This window comes from Electrophorus electricus, chromosome 11, assembly GCF_041902795.1.
Source record: "Electrophorus electricus isolate QZ-2024a chromosome 11, ASM4190279v1, whole genome shotgun sequence".
Taxonomy (NCBI): Eukaryota; Metazoa; Chordata; class Actinopteri; order Gymnotiformes; family Gymnotidae; genus Electrophorus; species Electrophorus electricus.
This window is the reverse complement of record NC_137507.1, coordinates 4,274,851-4,291,346: the sequence shown is the minus strand read 5'-3', so window position 1 is coordinate 4,291,346 and position 16,496 is coordinate 4,274,851. Positions and strand designations below refer to the sequence as shown.

Here is a 16,496-nt window from a genome sequence, read left to right as displayed (position 1 = left end):
ATTATTTCAATTTACTGGAGTAATTATGGAAATCTTCCCTGAAACGATTTGACAGAAAGTAAGCAAGGTTGCTTTGTGAACAATATCAATCCATCACATGAACCTGGTTGGAATGTCAAAATGGACATATGTATTATTTGGTTAATTACACACAAATGTGAACGTGGTTATGGCGATGGATCAAATTGACCACACCAATGTTGTGTTAACCAATGTTAATATTGTGTGGTTCTGACTGAACTCAACCGTTCTGGACTGAGACGGTCCGCAGTGGCACCAACCTGGCTGATGGTGCTCATAGCCCTCATGTAGCTCTCGTTGCGTGAGCGGTACTGGGGCGAGGCGAGGAGAGCCTTGGGGTCCAGATTCTCCATGCTTCTGTTGATGGAAACCTCACTCACCGCACGCAGATAGCTGTGACTCCGGATCTGTAGTTTTGGAGAATGTTCTGTAGATATGCTGCAGCGGGGGAGCAAGAGAGAGAGAGAGAGAGAGAGAGAGAGAGAGAGAGAGAGAGAGAGAGAGAGAGAGAACACAACACACAGGTGCACTGTCATCTAGGAGAAAAGAGGAACCTCGGAGATGAGACGAACTTCCGTGTGATTGCGAAAAAACCCTTTGGGCATCCTGAAAATCTGAAAATCACCCAACATTCTGCAAAGTGCATGCATAAGGGTACTCAGAGCTGTACTTTCACTCCGTCAAAATCTAAAGCTCTGAAATCAATAGCAGAAGGGGGGGGGGAGTTTGCTGGAAGGCTATGGGGGAGTTTGTCATGTCGAAGTCGCTTCATCGGTCGGCGTGGGGGCCGAGAACACATTCGCACATCGAATGCAAAACACTCCAGACCTGCATCATGTATGGCGGCCTTTAAATAGACAGACAGAGAGGTGGAGAGGGAGAGAGATAGAGAATTATGGCTAGCGACAGCATACAACCATTGCTAAGAAGAAACAGCTAAACTCACTTAAGGCCACCCACACAGCCAAGCTCAACACACACACACGCACACACGCAAACACACACACACACACACACACACACACACATCTCTGACAGGCAGACACTTCACATACAGTCGCAATATCTGCAGCAGAAGGCCAGACATCAGTGGATGACACATATATACACACACACACACACACACGCACATGCGGGCACGCACACACATTCTTAATGAATGCACTGCTGGCCAGTCGGCCCCCACAGTAGCCCTCTTGCTCTCCTCGAGAACATTGTGGTTAAATTCAGAGAACAGTGGAGGACAACACTCCAGAGCCAGAGGGAGGGGCTTAGGGCACCTAGCAAGTCTGATTTCACATAATGTCATTGGTCAGGTGGCATGGCACACACACCCGATTGGCTGGCTCCTGACACTCATGGTACTGCCCTTCCCTGCCACCTACGTCAGCCAAGGATGACACACACTAACAGACACAAAAAAGATGGACCGTATCGTCTGAGGAGCACAATAGATCAACTGCTTCCTCTACACCTTCTGTGTCCCCGAACAGTTACACAGTAATTACTGAGAGTAAATCAAAAGAGAAGTGGTGAGAGAAAGCTAGCTCCCAGCAGTTAACTGTCGGTCCTCTCATAATCGCTGCATTAGTAATGGCAGAGGTATAACGAATGAGTCATTCGTATATAACATCAATTTAAACCAATTAATCAATTAACAGACAAGTTCCCTCTTTCTCCTCGAGAATGAACAAAAAAGAACAAAGATCGATCCCTGCATTTTGCCACCAAATAGTCCCAATATAAAACACAGAAACGCACACACACACGCACACGCACACATGTCCATAATGCCAAAATAATAACATAAATTTGCAAATCCACAACCTTCCGGTCTGCGTCTGCCAGGCCTGGCCAGCATTCACATCACACACCTGCACTGTTCACACTGCCATTAGACTTTACAAACAAGATCTCTAGGTACAGCACAGGTTCCATGAACTACGAGGGAAAAGTTCAACTGATTCTTACTGTGCATATTGAACTTTTTAAAAGATGTTTTTTTATTATTTTAAAAGAAGATTTTTTTATTTGGGGGGGGAGGGGGATCTGTCACTATGGCAACCCCAAATTGTCTAAGCCATGAGTATGGTCTACTGCGGTTAACATAATGTGCACAGGCGCTTGCGTTTTAGCACACTGCACTCATTAAAACAGATCAGTTAATACGCTTCTAAATATAACGACGGTGAGGCAGCAAAAATCGATTTTGCTTCCATCTACTTCTGAGCATTCGCGATGCTTTACCTGCAACCCTAAGTCAAACATGGAAAATGTAGTTTATGATGTCAGTTCAGCACTTTTAAAGAAGTCCCAGGGCTAATTAAGAGTAATTACTTATAGAGTCTACATAACTCTCTTAATTAAAACTGTGCCGGAGCTACTGGCTGGCCTGTATAAAGGACCCGCGTTGCTGTGGAGATTAATTGATATCTGTGCCAAAGGGAAGCGTGTTTACAGAGGCTTCATACACCAGTCATTTTCTGTTGCGCATTTTCGGGTGCGTAACAGGAAAAACGCGGCTTTCACAGATTTCCGTGAAATGCGTGCGCGTGCCTATGTTAATCCCACGATCACAGCAAAGCCTTGTAAACCCTCCGATCACAACAATGCACTCATCCGGCACAGCTCCGCAGCCAGAGTAGCAACGCTAATTTTAGGCTAATTACCCAGCAGCAAGTAAACCTCTGTGACCTACATAAAAGGGACATCACTGCTGGCACGTGTAGGAATGCAAAGCAGCAAACAGTGAAAGAAACTTCAGACCAACTGGTGCCTTCTCATTTCCATAACAGTGCCCTACAAGTTTCATGCACAGTTAACAGTATATCGTCTATAGTTTTGGCTAGTTATTCCTTTAAACTGGGTTCAGCTAAACCTGTGGACCCAAATCTTGACTGACTGACCCAGAGCAAGCGGGCCATCCTAGTCAACAGCAGAGGTTCTCAACCCAGTCCTTGAAGCCCCTCAGTCTTGCTGCTTGCAACAAGCCCATACCAAGCCATTAAAAGCACCCAAGCCTGGTAGAGGCTTAACAGAGGTAGGTTAGAACAGAAATGTGCACTGCATTGAGATGCACATAGATGACTGCAGACTGATAGTGGCATGGACGTACCCCAACAAATAAACACAGTCTAGAACAGGTATCGTGGCAACCATCCACACATATGCAGTACTGACATATTTGAGTTTGAGCTTGATTCCACTTTGGATTAAACCCTTTTGTTTTTGAGTCTTTTTATTTTAAACAGCCAGATCTAGTGGGTCTGTGCGACAGGACATGCTGATAAACAGGTAAATTATCAGGAAAATAGTAATGATAAAAAGAAATGCTGCAAAGACAGAAAGAGGCAGATAAAATCTGTGCATTTATATACATCTAACTGGAACACAATTTCATAAATGCTTCCATTTCTAAATCTGATTGACAGCAGACAAGGAGTGGCTTAGCCTGATCTATTTGCATATTGCTGGATACATTTGCATATTGATTTTTAATTCTGGCTTTCTGGGTGTATATTCCTTACATTTTAAAGTCTGAAGTCTCCCCAAAATCCAGAACACTTGCATCACAGCATAATAAGAAATGCGGTGTAATGCTGGCTGTAGGCTGTGCATGGAAGGCGTGGGAGGGCTCTTACTTCAGCGTGGTCATCTCCGTGAGGGACGGCTGGGTGGCTTTGAGGTAGCTGGCCCGTCGCGCCTGCATCTTGGGCGAGGGCTTTGGGCTCCCGTCTGAGTCGCCGCTATCATCTTCTGCCATGGCCTTGACGTAGCTCCCGCTGCGCATGCGCCTGCATGGAATATCGTCGTCCCTGCCCATCGGGAAACCGCCCCAATCGTCCTGAGGCACCTGCAGGGAGTCAGAGGTGACACGACGTCACGAAGTTTCCAAAGGCGCCCGCGTGCCACCGTGGTTGCCGGCCTTGGCATGCCCCACATTGCAGCTCACAGGCACAGACACAAATATATATGCACAAATACACGCACACACGCACACACACACACACGCGCACACACACACACACGCACACTCAAATGCACATACAGACACAGACACATCACACAAATAAACACACATGCACACACATAGAAACATGCACCACACATGCACACAAACACATACTCTCACACTCTCTTTCTCTCTCTCTCTGTCTCTCTCACACACACACACCTTGTGCCCCTTATACAGCCTCCCACGTTCAGTGCTGGGCATATGTAATCAACAAGACTGCCAGTGTTAGATAGCACGAATAGGCTAATGATGCCTCTCAGATTTGTACATCTGTCTCAGTGCTGTGCTCTCAGGGTTTGCAGCCTCTGAGCATAGCCCTCCCTCTTCCTAACCAGACAGGGCATTTTGAACACAATTTCCACCTAATTGTGGTTTTATATTGCAAGCTTTGAAATAGTCAAAGAGTCTTTCAAAGGTACTCAAGGTACTTTTTTTTTTTTTGCTGTGACAGCAACATCTGGGAGTGTATGTGATTAAGAGAAGCTTCACAAACTGCACTTATCAGATGATTCGCATATCTACCAGGATCAGTACTGAGGACCAAAATTACTATATGCTTGCTAAAAATGATGTTAAATCAGTCATCAATTTATCAAACGTTCAGTGACTTTAGCCACTACAACTAAAATGACAATCCTAGTAAAAACAGGCATAAAAACAGCCTAATTCACATCACGGGCTCCTCTGAAGTCTGAAATCAAGAGTCAAGTGGCCAGGCCCGGCACGTTGGTGTGCCAATGGACACATCCGCTCTCGGCGCCTGGTCCGGACGCTTGCTTACGCAGTCAGCCACGACTCGTACAGCGCACAGCATGGCTGCTCTTTTAGGAGAGACTCTCTCACACGGCGTGCCGCAAAAATCCCACGCCGAAGAATTTCTCCGCCGCTGTGTGAATCACTGCGGAGCTGCCGTTGCCTGGGAAACGGGCTAGCGTGACGTCAGCACGGTATAAAAGGCAGTCAGTGGAGGCTAGATGACACCAGTAGCACCAGCTCAATGCCCACACACACACACACACACACACACACACACACACACATGCATACCCATACACAGATATGCAGAATTTGTCCACATATCCTGCACTATTTGACTTTCCAATCACTACAGGCAAACGGGCGAGGGGTCTGCCCACCGCGTCAAATCCGTGCTGAACTCCCGAGCCAAGCAGGCAGGCAGCAGCTTCTGCATGTAGTAGCCGGAAGCCTGCCAGCTCCTGCGTGTTCCGATTGTTTGCTGTATTTACGGGGGATACAAGACTGTGTCCAACATCACAGCTACCATCAGCTCTCATTATCAGCCCCCTGGCTACGCTTCCGGAGGTTTCTTTGAAAGCTTCTCTTTGGCCTCTTCCGCCACATGTTTTCTAAACAAAGTGCCAGGACAGAACTGTTTTTTAAATTTTTTTTAAATTCCACAGACTGCTGAGGTTTTCAGGCTGACTGTACATCCAGAGCACATCTTCATAATATCAGCCCCACTTAGACTATCGCTTTTTCACACACACACACACACACACACACACACACACACACACACACACACACGCACACACACACATGCATCTAAAGAAGTTTAAAAGTTGCTTTGCGCCATTTCAAACCATCATTCCGGATAATTTGGCAGTGGCGATCATTCAGGCACTTGAAGGGCGATCAGCCACTCGCTCGATATCCAAGTGCCATCCCACAATCATTCATATCCGGAGCCGTTCAGCAAAAGCCCTGTCACTCACGGTTACTATGGCAACTTGGCTCTGAATTTCACACAGAGAAAGAGATGCCATTTATTCTGCATGGACAGAGTGTGAGAGGGTAGACATGAGAGATCCTCTCTGCCTGGTCTAGCCTCTGCCGAGGGTCTGGATGAGTGCGCCGAGTTCCCACGTGTGAACGTCAAACCAGTCAAACGCTCACACTTCATCTGAGTGCTTTTACAAGTCTGACGTGGGTGGTACTGGGCCTATTGGACAATGACCAATACCGGATGAAGTAACAATGCAGTCCTGGAATGCACTGATGGTACTACACAGAAAAGAAGTGGAATTAACTGTTTAAAAAGGAGTGTCATCTTCCTAGTTCTCTCCTTCCCACAACACAGTAGCTGCCACAGATACCTTTAATGTGTTTTTATTACCGTGAATGTTTGTATCTATCGGACTATATTATCTACATTTTAAGAGACCTGTAGCAGCTCACAGTTCTTACACATGCTCGGACTACAACACCACAGTGATTGCCGAGCAACATCGATTGCCAAGCTACAGCACAAAGCGGAAGTTTCTGGATCGCAAAATTTTATTTCTTTTTCTTATGTCCTCTCAATTAGAAAAAAACTCTTCTCTCCACAAACATACTAACAATCGCTACACCTCTTATCCACACACACACACACACACACACACACACACACACACATACATACACACACACACACACACATACACACACACACACACAAACTGAAAAAAAACATTGGGAAAGATGAAGTTTTAAAGGTTCGGAAGATAATAATAATAATAATAATAATAATAAAATAATACCACATAAAGAGATCAAATGGATCCGATACAGATGCCATCTAAACAGAAAGTAAGGCGGCTAGTGGCGTGCACTTACTTCTCAGCAGAACTCAAATTAAAGCTGGAGGTTTTCTCTCCAGAAGAGAGGAGTGGGAACGTGGTGGTGACGAGGGTGACCGTGTGGGTGGTCAGCTAAGCATGGGAGTGCAGGGGAGGAACTTAAAGAAGGGTGGGGTTGTTTTTTATTTAATTTGATGATTTATTTTGCATACCTGCAAGAAGTGGCATGAGCGCTCCTGCTGATAAGCCTCTGCTTTCACTAGCGCCTTATCTACATTAACAGCAGCCTTCTGGTACACCTGGCGCGCCCTGCTCACCGTGAGAGAGGACGACCAGGAGCTCTTCTTCATGAGTGGTGCCACGTCGGCGCCCAGCGGCACCACGGCGCACGTGGAGCAGCGGGCCACGTCGTTGCTGCTGCGCGAGCTTTTCAACACCTGCTCGCCCGGCGATGTCACCACCGCCGCAGCGGCGGCGTATGCCTCCGGGAAGTACTGCGCCTGCGCCTTGTCTGGGTGGCGGCCCACGGTCATGACGCCCGGCGGGGCATGGCGGAGCAGGCAGGCGTCGCGCTCCGGCTCGTCCGAGCTCCAGTAGCCCGAGGGCGGGGCGCGCTGCTTGGGCTCGGCTGACTTGCAGCGCTCGCGGCTCTTGCTGCGGCGACGTGGGCGGGCGGGCGTGCCCTCGCCGTCCGGGCTGGCCTTGCCGCCATTAGTGCCTTGGGCGCCCTTGCCGTGGTGCGTGGCGTGGTGCGGGCCCTCCAGCGAATGCGACTTGGTGAAGAGCTTCTGCACGGAGTGCACCAGGTGCCGGATCCGCCCGGGGCTGTCGCTGCGCTGCTCCAGGGCGGCGGCCGCCGCAGCCGCCCGCTTGTACTGCAGCGTGTGGTAGCCGTCGCGCGCCATCGGCAGCTGCCGGTCCAGCTGCTCCAGCAGGTTGACGGGGCCACGCGGGCTCTTGGGGCCCCCCATCCCACCGCCCCCGCCCCCCACGTAGGGCACTATGGCCCACTCGTCCTTCGAGTCGTGGCTGGGGATGTAGTGGCGGCGGGGAAAGGTCCCATAAGGCACCACGCAGTCCGGCTGATACGAGCCCCGCGACGAGTAATATGGGTGCTCGGGCGGGGGCGGGGCGTCGATCTGGCCGATGAGGTAGGGCTTGCGCTCGACGTGGTGACCCAGCGGGTCATAGGAGGGGTCGCAGGCCATCACATGGTGATGGCTGCGGCTGCTGGACAGGCCTTTCATCATTGGGACGGGGTCACCCGGCCACGCCCGGGGTCATGCACTCGCTGCACTGCACGGCTCCCAACTTGTCCAGCTTGACCTGCTGAGCACAGATAGAGCATGAACGGCAGTTCTCACACACTCTTTTCTTCTTTTCCCCAAGCTGACACACCCCATTATGTCACTCCTCATTTACTCACATGCACTAGATCATGTTAAATCCATGTGATCAGCTAACCATTGAAGCTGTTATGAGCTGGGTCGAGTGTGTTAGAGCAGGAATCACACAAAAATGTCATGAACACTGGGAAACACTGGTGTATTCTGGGAACAACTAGTGAATGCTGGGAAACATTTTTGCGGGGTGAAAGGAGCCACACTATACAGCGTTTAGCTGGGGTCTGGCTTCCTGTACTCACTTCTGTAGCTGAGTAATAAACACGAATGAAGTGATAGAGCAGCCTTGCAGGATTTCTGTTTTACATGTCTGCTAAACAATCTGGACAGCACATGTCTTGCCTTAGCAGCGTACCCCATTAACAATATTGGAAGAGATTTCTCTTTCTCCTTGGCTTCTTGATCTGCTCTTTCTAACAGCAGTTAAATAGATCCACATGATTTAAATAGATCCAAGTGAGTTTTTGCTCCCTGTGGGTTATGGGGGAACGTCAATTCAGCCATAGACACAGAAAGTGAGGCTGGGCAGAAATCTGAAGTGGGCTGTCAGTTCATGGGCAGGTCCAAGGGTTAGTGGGCCTAACTATTTCACTTTCCTAAAAAAATATAACACGCAAAAAACAACACTGCTCTTTAATGCTCCCATCATTCAGCCAGCTCAAAGAATGACACATTAGACACACCCCACTGTACAAGAGCAGTCCAGACAAGTGAGCATGGAAGCCGAGAGAAAACCTCGGGTTAAGGGTGGGCGGTTGGGGCAGATAAGGGGTGGGGTGGGGGGTGGAAGCATTCCTCCTTTGCTAAAGGCCCCAGAATCAATAAATCCCCCCTTGTGACTCAGACTAGCAGCTCCTGAGCCCTGGATGGGCGTGGCTATTGTTCCTGAGCCCTGGATGGGCGTGGCTGCTGTTCTTGAGCCCTGGATGGGCGTGGCCACTGCCTGGCACTGCCACTGTCACCCTTGCTGGAAGGAGATTGGGCACAAGCCCTGGATGGGCCTGGCACAACTGCTCAGATTCCCGCAGTGGTATGTGCATCCCTGCTGCAAAAGCTGCTGGGAGACCAGCTCCTGGGGTAATCAGAGCCTGCGAAAGTCCAATTCTGGTGGGCTGCACCAAGGTGGTTGGGAGACCCCTGCAATCAATTCCGAGGTTTGATCCTTATTCCCAGTACCTCGGATTTAGCGAGTGGTATGGATACTTTTACTTGCCACCTTCCCTGAGACACCGTCCCAAAACCCTCCCCAACCACACACGCAAACACACGCACAAACACTCGCGCACACACCGCCGAGCCTGGCAATCTCCGTAAGTAACTGCAGAGAAATGAAGATCAGTTTTGCTATTTTGGCACCGGCAGGTTGCCACTCTCGGGGTATATTTAGCCACACTGAGGCGGGAAGCCAGTGGCCCCTGAGAGGAGCCAGCAGGCCCCCGCACCGTGCGGAGGGTTCGGGGAGGGCGGGCAGTTGATCGGCTGAGCACTCGGTGCCCCGGTTCCTCATCGCTGTGCTCCGCCAGTCAGACGGCTGCATCCGTTTCATTCACGCCGCCACTTTGTCGGGCTCAGTCTTGGTAATTGCGGGTGGTGAGCGCCACTCCCTATTCAGCCGCGCTAATTACGTGACGTCGGAGAGGAAGATGCGCCGTTGCTCCAGGAAGAGCACACCGCGGGGGAGAGAGAGAGAGAGAGAGGGAGAGAGAGAGAGCAAGCAAGCAGCATACCCTGTTATTAGAGTGGTTATTATTGGGCCTTGTGACAGTCTAATGACAGAGGGTTGCAGCAGCTTGGAGCACAAAGCCTCTGATCTAACACACACACATACGTGTGTACACACACATACATACACACACACACACACACAAACACGCAGGAAGAATGGTGTTCATTTATAGTAAGCCTTTGTACTGGCAAGCTTAGCGAGGCAGAGTCACACAGGGAGCCACAGGGATCGTAACAGGGAGGATTCTCTTATGCTGAGCAGAGCATGCTTGTGGACACAGCTCTTCAATGCCAATCTCAGAGCCACATATACAGTCCCCCAGAGGAAGCTTGTGCCACCTGAGAGCACCTTAGGAACAACATAATGAAGTGATAGCGCCCTTGACCCCCCCCCCAAAAAAAAACAAAACAAGAAGATTGGCAAAACAACAGCAGTTTGGGGCACTCAGTTCGCAAAGATGACAACTCGACATATTCACAGGAGGCAGGGGACCCAGAGATCAAGTCAACATTTTATCACAGAAGGAGGGTGTGTGTGTGTGTGTTTGTGTGCATGCGTTTGTGTGTATGTGAGGATACTGAGGGAGGTGGGTGTTGGAGATGTTAAGAAAGTCTCTGTGATGTTTCAGTGTGAGGCATGATGACAGCTACACCAGCACAGCAGTCCCGACGACCTGCATGCACTGACACGGCTGTCCCGCATGGCGTGCTGTTGGGACTGCACACACGCACACGCACACACACACACTCACACACACACACACACGCACACACTGCCCCACTGTCACCTCTCTCACAATCACACACTGCGAGAACGCAATTAGTGTGACTTATGCCGCAACAACCATGCTTCCGTTGTACCACGTCGCCCCCACGTTCTTTACAAGACTGCATCTCGTTACGAGCCAATTACAGCCGTCTCTCTATTGTAACTTCTTACAAAAAAAAAAAAAATAGAAAAGAAAAGAAAGTAAATAGCACGTGGGGCTTTTTCCGACGTTTGCCAGGTTGTGGTGGTGGTGGTGGTGGTGGGGGGGGGTTGGCATACGGGAAGAAGTGGGCAGAGTTTTGATAACCTAATAAGAGGCCCGCTTCCCCCTGGAGCAGGAAAAAGGAGCTGGAAAAAATTCCTTACGATAAGGTTCAGCTCCTGTAAAATGTAGGAAGGATCACTTCATTAGGTTTACCTACGCTACAGCTGGACCTAATGCTTTCATACATTTTACAGTCAAACACTTGGCTGACCGTATACTGTGTATGCTGCATCAACTTTTATTGGCCTCTTCCATGAATGACCAAAGGTCAGATGTTATCTGGATGCTTTCAATACACATTTATAGTCTAAGTGCACTTGTAAATACTGTTTAGGCAAACACTCATGAATACAGCTAAACTGATGCCTTTATGCCTTTATATAATACATTTGCAGGCGTCACCTGCCCTTTTTAAAAAAACAGGGATCAGAGCACAGGTGTATTGAGAAAAGACAAGTTGCAATCAGTCAGTTAAGTTCCGAGTGTTTAAATGTGGAGGCAAAATGACTGGTAGCCAATAGCAACGGCTGTAGAATAGCTAATAAACAACCCAACATACATGGAACCTTTCAGCTCCGCTAAAACTCAGCCCTGATCCACTGTCCACTCCCTTTTTATCTGAAAATGACTGCAGAACCAACTAGCCCGTCGTCACGGGCGATACTCTGACTCCTTCATCAATACCTCTGACTCTGCAGGCAGCAATCCCTGCTAGTTTTATACATGAACTTTTGACATGCTGTCTTTTACCATTTACGTTTGGCAGGCATACCTTAAATACATCACACCTATAATCTATTGTAGGGTCTTTGCTGATTGCTGATTTGAACTAAGTCTGACCCTGTTGCAATTACGCAACAACAAATCTTGTGATTCATTTGATTAACTGAGTCATGTGACCACCAATTATTACTCAAATCTGAAAATGTGAAGTGTTGGAATAATAAGACAATGAATCCTCATGACTTTGATGTTTGATGTTCTGAGTCCAAGAGACTATATTTCTAATTATTGTGCTGAATAGTCTTTTCACCCTCACTGTTTGAAAATCAACTGTCTGTTGATTTCCTGTTGATGAGAGTTTCACAGAGTGAGTGATTAGGGAGGTCAGGATGTACCTCTCGTCAGCAGAACATATGGCGGGGGGGGGGGGGGGGAGGGAGAGAGAGAGAGGGAGAGAGAGAGGGAGAGAGAGAACCAATGGACAGAATGCAATGTGTAAAAAAAAACAAGAGAGCATCCAGCCCTGAGATGTCACAGGTCGCCTAATGAAGTTACAAACCGCATAATTCATTAGAATGTCATTTTTTAGTTATTTTTTATATTCTTACTGCCTAGTCTGTCAGACATGGCGACAAAACTGCTAATATGAAAGTAAGTAAGTTGGGGAGGGCCTTCAGTATAGGAGTGGTATTCAATCATGAAACCTCCTTCATCGATCAAGTAGTGATCACTGCTCTCATTCTTCCCTGTCATAGCACTTTGAACCATCGCCTCGTCACACGGCATCTGAAAGGGTGCGACTTGAAGCGTCGTTCGCCAGCCTGACCTAAGGATCGAATTCATTGTTAAAAACTATATGTCAAAGAAAGTCTAACTAGAAGAATATCGAAAGGATATTAAACAGGATATTAAGCAAAAATTTGAAGAGTTATAAGTGAAACTAAAGAAAATTTTACACTCGCTAACATTGCTAATGAGAATGAACCAATATGTGCCAGATTAATATGATGCAAATGAGTTGATGCTAACTCACCCTCAACTTTCATTCACTGTTAACTTATTAGCATTTTTGATTGACCGTTAAGAGCAGCCATTACGTTTGAGCCATGCTGCTTCAAAACGACAAAGTAAGGACACGTAACGGCTCTCTGTCCTCAAGACCAGAGCAGAAAAAGATATCGATGTCAGCCCTGGACTGCCACTTGCTGCACTCTGATAGCTCTGAGTCACCTCATGGAAGGCTCTGTAATTAACGTATGTGTTGAGACAGGTGTGAGGGGAAAAACCGAACTGTCCACTGCCTGGTTTCCCGCAGCTGTACGGAAACCATACTGGGATGGAGTAATAGAACAGGCAGATGTCACGTCACCCTGTTCACATCGGAGAGGTGGGAACAAGCAACGCTCTTCTCTGGACTATTGTTCCTGAAACTCCAGGGAGACATGCGTGACTGACAGGTGGGCTGGAACGAACCTGCTGCCACCCGTCGTCCCGTTCAGCCGCCATCCCACTACTGCTGCTCCGTCTGCCCCAGTTTGGCTCCCGTTGGGCTCCCCTGTTGAAGCCACAGGACCCCCCCAACACACACACACACACACACACACACACACACACACACACACACACACACACACACACACAGAAAAGACGAAGCTCTATGACCTAAGGGCCTATACTGATGCCTGCATGGAAACGGAATGGAGTGTGATTGATGATATACAAAGGAGAAGGACAAGAAGCTGTAATTTGATTCGTTCCATAGTTTGATAATCACCTGACATTTATTTAGAGCAAACAAGATTATCCTCCAAGAGAAACATTACTTATGATTAGCATGAGTCTTGGGATGGTTAAAACGCTCCTAGTGGCTAATAGGCTAACAAGCGGGACGGCGTCATTCGCACGCGGGTTACTGTGCGAGGGCACTTTCAAGGGCACTTTCAAGCCTTCGTGAGCTCTTGGTCTGTGCCTAGTCCCAGTTCGTGCCTCGATGCTCTTGCAGGAGGGGGTTTGGGGCTTTCATCGGGGCCGACGAGGCCTGGAGGAGGAGGCGGTGCGCGATCGGACGGTGCACGGACGGACGGCGCGCGACTGGCTGGTATGTGACCGGGCTGGTGAGCGAGTGGCTGGCGCACGATTGGCTGGTGTGCAGACACCGCCGCCGGGGCAGCTACTGAATCAATACACGGCCCTATTGTGCGTTTTGGTGACTCGAGAGCTTTTGTTTGCAGACTTCCTGCGAGCCAAAAATAAAACGCAACTTGAATAGATACCCTCTCTTCCCACGCAGACATCAGAGGCTGAGAAACAGTGAGAAAGAGAGACAAAGAGAGTGGATATGAAGGGAGACAGAGTGAGACAAAAAAAGCAGGCTGGGGGGGGTTACAGGGTTAGCTTAGTCAGGCATCACACATACTCGGTACAGAACCCTTAAGACGGTTTGTCTGTCAGCTTGATCTGATTCTCTCGTGCCTTTCTCCCAAAGTAAATTTGTCCTGTGCCACAGTTAAGTATGATTCTGTGTTCTGGGGAACCACTCAAACGGTTCTACAGGGCCAGAGCAGCTCATGCGTACCAGCCAGGTTATTTTTATAGCCTTGCCCCTCCCACTGCAAATAAGCTTCCTTACGTATTCCTCACATCTGCCACAGTGCAGAGTTTTAGTCGGAAGTAAGCGCGATTGCAAGCAGCTCTTATGCAATATACCTGATCCCACTCATTAAGGTTCACAGAAGAATCTCGGGCTTTCTTCTATATTGCCTGTGCGCAGAGACTTGCGTGTGTGTGTGTGTGTGTGTCTCTCTCTCTGTCTGTGTGTGTGTGTGTGTGTGTGTGTGTGTGTGTGTGTGTGTGTGTGTGTGTGCGTGCGTGCGCGCGCATGCGCAAATAAGTTCCATTCCAGAAATATCTCTGAAGACGTGGGGTGAACGTCACCATGGAAACAGATGGCTTTAATACAAATTGCTGCAACCCTTCAACAAAACATTTATGTCCCTCTAAAAACAGCTGCATACGGACCACTCACCGGTACCTAAGGCAGAAGCAAGCCCTCCCACCACCCCTCCCCCAATATACCGTACATGTGTACATATGGTGCAAAGCATAGAAGGTTTTTGCAAGCAGAAAGTCTATAGCCAATTATTGAGCAACTCATTTTCCACTATTAAGATCTCATGTCTTTGTATGGACAATATGTGGAAGTTCTAGTGTGTGAGGGTTCTCTTTGCATTCTCTACCTTCTTTGAAGTCTTTATCTGTATTCTTCCCTCTAACTCCAAGGCCAAACTCTCTGCCTCATGTTCTCTCTCTCTCTCTCTCTCTCTCTCTCTCTCTCTCTCTCTCTCTCTCCTCTCGTACCTTCTTTCTTTTTCATCCCACTCTTTCCCTTTCTCTCTCACTCTGTCTCTCCTCTCTCTCCTCCCTCACCAATCCCACACCTCCTCTTCTGTTACCCCCCCAACGAACAGACAGTGCTGACTAAGTGAGCAGCCAAGCTAACCTTCTAGAAAAAAGGAAGGCATCTTATGAATATTTCAAATGAACGCTAAAGCTGGCCTTGCTAATTTCCCACATGGGAATGTGAGAAAACTGGAGAGGAAATAGCTTGGCAAAAGGCAAAAAAAATATCGAGAAATCAACCAGCAAATACTAACAGCACATATTTCTCACATCTCTTGCTCTGATATGTGGGTTATCCGCCTTCTCAGAGTGAGTCTCTCAGATGTGTATGTCTTAGAGGATGAACACTCAAACAATTAAAGGGATAGTGGTACACGCTTGCGTATGCATGTTTGTGTGTGTCTGTGTGATTGTGTGAGATTAGGGGTTTGCCCTGAGGCAAATGAGACCCCAGATCACCGCAAGCTCTAAAGCGTCCAATATTAGAGCTTGGTTGGTTGACTTATTTCCATGCTTGAAACACAAAGAGCTTAACAAAATACAAAAAAAATGTGCAATGGGAGTTTAGAGAGCTTATCTTACGCCATTTTGCCTCAAGCAAAAAGAGCTTGCTGCCTAGAGAATTTCAAATGCTGCTTTTTGCAATGGAAATGCAGGTTTAAGCCAATAGAACTCATTCTCCAAAAAGCCTCATAGCGTTAAGACTAGCCTAAGACTAACATTCAGGGAGAGTTTTCAAAGTGACACTCATGCTAGTCAGAGGTAATATTCATGCGCAGCTTGTCCCGGGTCACTCTTCTGACCATGCACAGGAGTACGCACAGGTGGCATCTGTTCCTGTGCGGGGTTGTGCGAGCCTTCGATTGCTCGCACATCGCCAGAATCTCCACGTTGCCTGTGGGACAGGTGTTTTTGTTTTGAGTCTGGCTTCTGATTAGGGCCAGGCCTGCAATGCCAGGGGGACCCCAGTGTGCTTGGCTGTGTCCAATCAGACACCACGACCAATCATTTAAAGACTGGAGAACAGCAATCAAAGCCATGCACAAGTGTAAACAGGAACCATCAGAGAGTGTTAAAAGAATAAATAAAAATGATGGAGATGTTTTTGACATCAGTCACATGTCAACTTCAGGATGTGCACACAAAACTGGTGTCTATAGACATATTATAACTATAACTCAACTATAGACACATTAGAACTATATCTATACAGACACATTTTTGAAACTCCTTCACAAATAGGTAAATACAGGTTCTGTAAAACTGAGCAGGGTGGAGATGCTGGAGCAGATTTTCATGAGCACTACAGGTTGAAAGGAGTGGTTAAGAGAAACAACGAGGCTGAAGTTTCCAGCTGTTTCCTGCCAGTCTGTTATTGCTGTGTGTCTTCACATACACCCACAGTAATACCAAAATATTAAAGACTGGGGAAAAGGTATACACACATACATGCTCTCTCTTTCACACACACACACACACACACACACACACACACACACACACACACACACACACACACACACACACACACGCAGAGTGGTGATAAAAGGGAGAGGGTGATGTGATGGGGACTGTCACTTCAGGCAGGTTAAAG

The 16,496-nt window shown here is 48.1% G+C and overlaps 1 protein-coding gene across 14 annotated transcripts in view; it reads right to left on the bottom strand.

Moving 5' to 3' along the window:
* The window catches only part of dlgap1a (discs, large (Drosophila) homolog-associated protein 1a), a 79,537-nt gene that overhangs the window by 21,396 nt on the left and 41,645 nt on the right, over window positions 1–16,496 (bottom strand). For 10 of the 14 annotated variants that reach the window (XR_014125932.1, XR_014125931.1, XM_081722998.1 and 7 more), the window contains 3 exons: window positions 6,831–7,944; window positions 3,663–3,874; window positions 282–459 (listed from right to left, as the gene is read on the bottom strand). Coding sequence is in view for 12 of the 14 variants with exons in the window: in XM_081722998.1 (XP_081579124.1) it covers window positions 282–459; window positions 3,663–3,874; window positions 6,831–7,868 (1,428 nt within the window). In the remaining 2 variants the exon portion in view is untranslated. Of the gene's footprint in view, window positions 1–281; window positions 460–3,662; window positions 3,875–6,830; window positions 7,948–12,976; window positions 13,059–16,496 lie in introns of all 14 variants that reach the window. The other 4 variants (XM_081722999.1, XM_081722997.1, XM_081722996.1 and 1 more) reach the window with 3 other exon arrangements.